At 38.8% G+C, this 8,888-nt stretch overlaps 1 protein-coding gene across 1 annotated transcript; it reads left to right on the top strand.

Annotated features, from left to right (window-relative positions):
* On the top strand, nucleotides 465-2,176 carry LOC109232612. The gene is made up of 4 exons (XM_019398372.1): nucleotides 465-590; nucleotides 693-1,669; nucleotides 1,787-1,859; nucleotides 1,922-2,176. Exons 1-4 carry the CDS (start codon nucleotides 465-467, stop codon nucleotides 2,174-2,176), a joined length of 1,431 nt encoding a protein of 476 aa, XP_019253917.1.

Raw genomic sequence — 8,888 nt, 5'->3', positions numbered from 1 at the left:
TAACTTCAGCAACTTCCCACCTTTGACTCCCATCCCAGTGAAGAATAGATTTGAAGCAATATCAACAAGTAGACATGAGGACCATATTCCACCTGGGGATAGAGGTGGAAGTATCAAACAACAATGATGAATTGGTTGTTCTGGAACATAAGGGTGTAAATAAAAGGTATAAACAAAAGGAGGTCAGAGAGTATATTAGGGAAAATAAAATCAAGCTAGTAGGACTTATAGAAAATAAAGTGAAGGAAGGGAATGTTCAAAGGATTGCAAAAGCTATTGCTCCTGGATGGAATATACTAACAAACTACAAGGATGCTAGGAATGGAAGGATTTAGATATTATGGGATACCAATAGTTTGATTATCAATGATATTAAAGATGATGCTCAAATTATACATTGTCAAGTACAAAGTAGAAGTGGTGATATTGATTGTTTACTCACAGTAGTGTATGGCCACAATGGAATGGAACAAAGAAGAGTCCTATGGGATAACCTACAACAACTTTCACTGAGTATAGCAGTACCATGGATGATAGCTGGAGACTTTAATGCAGTGCTATGCCCCAATGATAGATTGTCTTCTAATCCAGTAAGTTTCTCATAAATACAAGACTTTGTTGCTTGCCTTCAACAAACTGCATTGACAGATCTACCTTGGAAGGGTGACTATAACACATGGTCTAATAAGCAGCCTGGAGCAGATAGAGTCAGTAGTAGATTGGACAGAGTTGTTGGCAATTATAAATGGATGACGTCCTGGGGTCATGTGGAAACAAATTATGGATTGCCCCAAATTTCATACCATGCTCCTATGTTGTTAACACTGACATCTTACACATCGAAAGGTAGAGTGACTTTCAGATTTTTTAACATATGGGCAGCACATGAAGACTTTCCTCAAATAGTAGCTAACATGTGGAATTCACAGAGTACACAAGGTACTTTGAAATCAGTTTGGACAAGATTGAAAGACCTGAAGCGTGCTTTGAAAGCTTTAAACTCTAATGAATTCAGGGGCATCACTCAGAAAATTGAGAAGTCTAGACTAGAACTCAGGGATATCCAAGAGAAAATCTCACAGGATTGCACTGATACTCTACTAGATATGGAGAAGAAAACACTACTGAACCTTGAGAAATGGTCTTTAATTGAAGAGAGTGTCCTGCAGCAGAAAGCTAGAGCAAGATGGATACAACTTGGACATTCAAATTCTAAGTACTTCTCATTAGTAATGAAGCATAGAACTCAAAAGAAGCAAATCACAGAAATCACAACTTTACTAGGAGATAAGTTGACTGACCCTGATGCTATCAAAAGAGAGATTGTTGAATTCTATAAAGGCCTAATGGGATCAGTTGCTACTTCTTTGCCTGCCATCAACAGAGTGTACATGAAGAATGGTCCTACACTATCTCATCAACAAAGAGTTGATCTATGTGCAGAAGTAACTAATCAAGAGATTGTTGAGAGTCTTAAAGAAATTGGTGATGATAAAGCTCCGGGTAATGGCTTTAATGCAGTCTTCTTCAAGAAAGCATGGGACATTATCAATACTCAGATCACAGATGCAGTAAAAGAGTTTTTCTCAACTGAAAAGATTTATAAGGCCATAAACTGCACCACTGTTACATTAGTTCCTAAAGTGACTAAGCCTGCCATAGTTAAAGAGTATAGACCAATAGCCTTCTATTCAATCCTATACAAGATAATATCTAAGATCTTCGCTTCTAGATTGCAGAAAGTAATGCCTTACATCAAAGCTTAAGCAGGCTTAATTCCTTGTAGAAAGATTGCTGACAATGTTATCCTAGCTCAGAGCTGGTTAAATCTTACACTAGAGCCCAGATATCTCCTAGATGTATGATAAAGATTGATTTACAAAAAGCTTATGATTCAGTAGAATGGATCTTCTTATAACAGGTGATAGAGGAACTTGGATTTCCTGACAGATTTATCATGTGGATAATGGAATGCATCAAGACAGTCAATTATACTATCCTTGTGAATAGAGAAACCACAAAACCTTCCAATGCTGCCAAAGGTCTTCGACAAGGAGATCCTATCTCTCCCTTCCTTTTTGCAGTTGTGATGGAGTATTTGAGTAGATCTTTACTTGAACATAAGAAGGATCCTACCTTCCAATATCACCCCAGATGGAAATACGAAAACGAATAAAAACTGAAGATAAAATAAAATGGAAACATTTAAGATGCCGCTCGGCATAAACCAATACATGTTCTCAAAAATTGAATCAACTCCCAAAACCCGGAATCTCATGAAATCACAAGCTGAGAAGCAGTACATAAGGTTCTAACTCCAGAATGCCTAGTCAAAAGAAAGTACAGAAGATCTATAGCTAACAGAGGGAATAGAGAGGGACTCCTCGGTCTGCAGACGCGGCAGATATACCTCAAAGTCTCTGAAGATCGCCTCGCCTCACTGACGGTATGGCTGAGCCGATGAACCTGGATCTGCACACGAAAAATATGTGCAGGAAAGGGCATGAGTACACCACGACGGTACCCAGTAAGTGCCAAGCCTAACCTCGGTCGAGTAGTGACGAGGAAGGTCAGGGCCCTACCGGTCATATATATATATATATATATATATATATATCAAGATATGAAATAGTAAGAAGTAACACAGGATAGTAAAGATAAAAATAACTACAACGGAGGGAAAAATCACAGAAAGAATGTAACTCCACAATAGAGATAGCAATCGGGGATCTCCCAGGATATCGTCCTGTAGTCCCCAAATGTAAATATCCAATGGATCTCCCGAGCGTCGTCCCGTAGTCCACTTCATAATGCGCAGGGGATCTACCGGAATACCAATCCGTAGTCCCAAATGTAAATATCCAGTATAGGGGGAATCTACCGAGTGCGGTCCCGTAGTTCCAATATAAATGTGCAGGGGAATCTACTGGAATACCAATCCGTAGTCCCAAATAAACAGGCAAGGGGGATCTACCGGGATATCGCCCGTAGTCCCAAAGTAAACACACAGCAACATCACGAAGAATATTCAATTCTATAAAATTTCATACCAAGGAAAAACAGGTATTTCTAACCTAACATGCTGCACAGAATTCAAACAAAGCAGTTTGAGCAAGTAAAGCAGTTAAGTCACTTAGACATGCTTCCCTAAGCTAACAGTAGGCTTAAATTGCAATTAGTGTACAACAAGGAAGAAAACACAGCTATAGTTACTTAATGAAAATAGGATTTTCAACAATTAGCACATGTACGCACTCGTCACCTCACGTACAAGGCATTTCATATATCAACAATACCAAATCCTAAGGGGAGTTCCCCCACACAAGGTTAGGCAAGCCACTTACCTCAAACCAGCTCAATCAACTCGAAACCACGTTCTTGCCACGAGTACCCAACTCCAAATGGCCCAAATCTATTCAATTTAATTGCAAAATGTAAATACAACTTCAAGTAGCTAATCCAACTATTAAATTCGAAGCTAACACACAAAATTAGAAAAATCGCCCAAAAAGTCCCCCGGGCCCACCTCTCAAAATCGGATAAAATTTGCAAAACTAGAATCCTTACACTCTCACGAGTTCATACATACCACATACATAAAAATCGGACCACAAACAACCCCTCAAATCCCTAATTCCAAGTCTCAAATTTCAAATCCTAAATCCCTAATTTTAACCTTCATTTTTCATAAATTTCTTGCCAAATCAGTAGAATAATGCCATATAAACGTGTTTTGGGTCCAAAAATCTTACCTCCTCAAAACTCCCTTGAATTCTCTCTCAAAAACCTCCCAAAAGCTCAATTCTCGGATGAAAATGATGAAAGAATGGGCTGAAATCGCGACAGAAACCTTATATAGGTTCTGGCCCAGGGTTTTTGCACCTGCGGCCTTATCCTCGCACCTGTGGACCCACACCTGCGGTCCCAAGTGCGCATCTGCAAAAAATCACTTAATGCACTGGGTCGCACCTGCGGTCTCACAGGTGCGCTCAAGCTCTCGCACCTGCGACTTCTGCTCCTCAAGCGCATGGCCGCATTTGCGGCTACACCCATTTTTCTGCGATCTCGCACCTGTGGTCCCCAATCCGCAGGTGCGGTTATGACAGATGTTCAGCAGCTGAAGCTGCTCAAACAAACTCCCAATTCTTCCGTCCACCTTCCGAAATTATCCCGAGGCCCCCGGGACTTCAAACAAAAATACGAACGAGTCATATACCACTATTCAAACTTATATCAAATCTCGGAACACTCAAAACAACGTCGGAATACCAAATCACCCTCGGATTTAAGCCTAAGGATCCCAAAACCTCCAATTTCCGCTTTCGATCAAAAAGTCTATCAAACCTCATCCGAATTACCTGAAATTTTGCACACACGTCCCAAATGACACAACGGACCTACTCCTACTTCCGGAATTCCATTCCGACCCCGATATCGAAATCTCACTATCGAACTAGAAACTTCAAAAATTTGACTTTCGACATTTCAAGCCTAATTAAGCTACGGACCTCCAAAACACAATCCGAACACGCCCCTAAGCCCGAGATTACCCAACGGAGCTAACGGAATTGACGGAATTCCATTCCGAGGCCGTCTTCACACTGCTCCAACTACGGTCCAAATTCTAAAGCTTAAGCTCTCGTTTAGGGACTAAGTGTCCCAAAACACTCCGAAACTCAAAACGAATCCTCCCGACAACTCACAATAGTAGAAACAAACACGGGGAATGCAGTTAATAGGGGAACATGGCATTAATTCTTAAAACGACCGGCCGGGTCATTACAAAAAGGGTTCCTTACCCTTCAAATACCTAGGCATTCCTCTGTCCACAAAGAAAATAGCTCTCATACAGTTGCAGCCTTTTATTGAAAAGATTACAGCTAAGTTTTCTTCTTGGACTGCTAAAAAGCTATCTTATGCTGGTCGTGTGCAGCTGGTTTAGTCTGTTATCTTTGGTATTCAAGCTTACTGGGCTCAATTGTTTATATTACCTGCTAAGGTATTGAAAATGATAGAGGCACTCTATAGAAGTTACATATGGCCTGGAACTAACACAATAACTAGGAAGGCCTTAGTAGCATGGGAAAATATATGAACTCCCAAGTCAGCTGATGGACTTAATCTCATCAACCTTCCTCTGTGGAACAAAGCAGCAATTGCCAAAACTTACTAGGACTTAGCACACAAGCAGGACAAACTATGAATAAGATAGATCAATGCATACTATATCAAACAATAGCAGCTACGACATATGCTAATACCATAACAAGCCAGTTGGATGGTAAGAAGAATAATTGGATCAAGAGCAACTATACTACAGGCACATAACATAAATTATTATAACATGAGCATTATTAGACAAATATAGCTACAACTTTTAAGAGACCTACCAAGAGTTAGTTGGAAATGTCTCGTTTTTCACAATACTGCCAGGCCATAGGCAATCTTCACTATGTGGTTGTTGCTTCATGGACGATTGCCAACAAAAGATAGGCTAGCTAGCTGGGGTTTAAATGTCACCCCTCATTGCGTTATGTGTCAAGGTCAAGATGAATCAAGGGAGCACCACTTTGTTAAATGCTCATACACTACAGAACTGTGGGAGAAAGTCTTGAAGTGGATTCAAAGTTCACATGTGCACACCACCTGCTGGGACCAACATCTTCAGTGGATTACCAAGCAAGGAAAAGGGAAGTCAAAGAAGGCAAGCATCTTCAGAATGCTATGCGTTGAGATCTCGAATGAAATTTGGATCAAAAGAAACACACGTATATTTGAACAAAGGTACCGAGGCAGCGATGTTCTTGTATGGGAAATAGCATACATCTCCAATGTTAGAGTTACTACTAGAGCTAAGATTTGTATACAACAATTTCACCTAGGAACAGAGTAGATTCATTAGTATCTTCTGTAAATAGGTATGCAGTGTTTTGCTTTTTAAACTTTGAGATAATCAGCTGAGTTAGCTTGACTATAGATTTGTACAGTTCTTCTTTGGTGATTAATATAAAAGAAAGTTAATTACCCAAAAAAAACATGCAATTTAGGGATTGAGATAATAGGGGTTTATTTGAAACATGGATAATAGACAAAGATATCAGAATAAAGAAAGAAAGAAACGTCTATTAATGCCCTTACACCTTGATAATAAAAATATGCACTTCAGCTTGTTTCTAATTCTACTAAATATATTTATACTTTTGTAATTTGATTAATATATAATTTATTTTTCATACACGTATATTACTTAAAAAACAATCTATCATATTAAGGGCTGGTGGTTCTTCCACCGTCATATCCTCCATGGTTGTGATGGTCGCAAGAAGAGGAGCAATGACAACTGCCTCAATAGAGGAGGTTATTTCTTGAGCACTAACTGAAACATTTTGTCACGACCCAAACCGATGTGCCGCGATGGTCGCCCGCTACATTATTCAACCGAGTACCAACGTAACGTATCTTTCTTATTACATCATCATATACACGTGACATACGGGCCTAATAGGCCAAAATGATCATTTATAAACTCAAAACATAGGCCGACAAGGCCATACACGCATTCGTATAAGTGATATCTGTCTACAAGCCTCTAAGAGTACACACTTAACATAAAGGTCGGGACAGGGCCTCGCCATACCAGACAATACGCGTCTAAATTATACTGACCAAACAAGCAACTTAAGAGCAAATAGAGCGCACCAACATCTTTCGCTGAGCTAATAGCCTACTTGGATGACTCTCAATCTGTCTATCGGGACCTGCGGGCATGAAACAAAGTGTCCCGAAGAAGAAAGGGACATCAGTACGAATAATGTACCGAGTATGTAAGGAACATAAATAAGTACATAACAGGCATAGAAGAAATATAGAGTAAATGACTCCACTTGTAAGTCTGGATAATTCTGTAAATCATGAAATACTTATAGTGTAATGCATATGCGTATGAATGTCATCTCGTGCATAGGTACATGTTTCATAACATCATCAGGCCTCTGAGGGCATCCCATCATATCATCTCGGCCACTGTGGGTAAAATCATCAACGTATACCAGCTGATCAGGTGGTGGAGCATATAAAATGCCATAACCTTTTCCCATGTCCCATATAAATATAATATACATATATATGCGTATATAACTCCATCTGGTCCTGGGTCAATGTACATGTGTAAATGCATGAAATGCATAAGAAATACGTTAATAAGATTTTCTCGGAATGCCATAAAAATTAATATGCCTTTCGGATAAACTTTATCAAATACCTATTTTTCTGAGACCTATGAATAGAAGATATAATAATAATTCACATGGAAAATCAAGAATATAGACACCCCTAGTATTTCTATGAATAGAGTCATTTATGAAAGTTGCATATTTTGCTCGTTTCATTTGTATTATTTGGATCATGCCAGATAGAAAGAAGGGATAGCCTTAACATACCTGGACCAACTCTCTTGACAATTCCTCTAACACACGTCTTTTGTGACGAACATGTAACGACGGATTGAAGTAGGGAAAAATTCGTATGATATTCTTGAGAAGGATTGCTCCGTACTCCTTTAGAATCGCAAAATCCCGTTGCTATTACGTAGTATAACTTCGTATGAAATCTCACGTTTTTGAATTGTTTAAGATCCATGAAAGTTCATGTTACTAGATCTCTTGAAAGCTCATGTTTTTGAAAGATAGAAAGCTCACATTGTTGGATCTCTTGAAGGTTGAAAGATAGAGAGCTCACATTATTGGATCTCTTGGAGATCATACTATAGCATATGATATATGCTAAAGTAGAAAGCCTTTTATTGAATGGGTGAGGGACCTACTTTAGGATGACTAAGCCACTAAATTGCCACCTTTCACTCATAATATAAGAGTCACAATTTAGAATTGAGGGGCTGCCACGTGGGGGATATCTTTTCTCAACCACATTCTTTAATTAATCACCCACAATTCTTTAATTAACTAGGTAATGTTCCATTACCCAATAATTAACCAATTATCCACATAATTAAGAATTATCCCAAATTACTTAAAATATTGCTCATATTTAGCATACCGTATACACCTCATTATCATGGCCATGTGGTACCTTGTATGGTACTAGTCCATAAATACCGGGTATTTTAGCTCAGGCCATATTTTATCCCAAAATATCAAACTTCAATGAAATTCATTTTCTTCGATTTTCTCACCCTCTCACCTTCACCAATTTACTCATCACTTGTTTAAAATAGCATAATGCTTATAATCACAAAATAATTTCATTCCCGAACTTGCGTCGATTAACTTAGGGCGAAACTTTAATGTCCGAAAATGCGGGATGTAACACATTTGGAGAAGCCATTGGAAGATAAGAAGTGAAGCAATAAAAAGATTCTTTAGAAAAGCAACAATAGAGTTTGGAAAATTTCAGAAAGGACGTTCGAGCAAAAAATAATAAGGACAAAAGAAGAAAATGGTTCCTATAGGCGAGGTCATCATGACCTTGGTAACTATTGTGGTATCAGAACCCGCTGATACCCGCCACGTGTCTGAAACATTAAATAAAACCAACTAGACGTCCTTTCAGATTTACAAATAATGACGGCTGCATGGTAAATTCTGCCAGAAAATTCTTCTACAACATGCCAAAGATCATACCACTTCACAGATATTTTTTAAAAACTATCCGAAAAATAAGAAATTATTTGTATTGGTAAAATATGGCTTTTACGCGTGGATAGATCGCATGATGACACAATATTGTTTGAAATATATTTTATCTCGGGGATAAAATGATAGCCTAACTCTGTCCCCATAGGAAGTGTCTCTAACCCGATAACTCCTTCCCGGGAAAACGAGAGCCATGTCCCGGTAAAGCGCCCTAAAGATGGTTTTGGGAATCCATTT

Source organism: Nicotiana attenuata, chromosome 9 (assembly GCF_001879085.1).
Source record: "Nicotiana attenuata strain UT chromosome 9, NIATTr2, whole genome shotgun sequence".
NCBI lineage: Eukaryota > Viridiplantae > Streptophyta > Magnoliopsida > Solanales > Solanaceae > Nicotiana > Nicotiana attenuata.
Note: the sequence above shows the minus strand (reverse complement) of the source record. Positions and strands in the feature narration are given on the sequence as shown.

Coding starts and splice junctions, on each gene's coding strand:
- LOC109232612 (XM_019398372.1), top strand. CDS start 465: ATGGAACAAAGAAGAGTCCTATGGGATAACCTACAACAACTTTCACTG. Junction 1,670..1,786: donor AAGCCTGCCATAGTTAAAGA/GTATAGACCAAT, acceptor AATTCCTTGTAG/AAAGATTGCTGACAATGTTA. Junction 1,860..1,921: donor AGCCCAGATATCTCCTAGAT/GTATGATAAAGA, acceptor TTCTTATAACAG/GTGATAGAGGAACTTGGATT.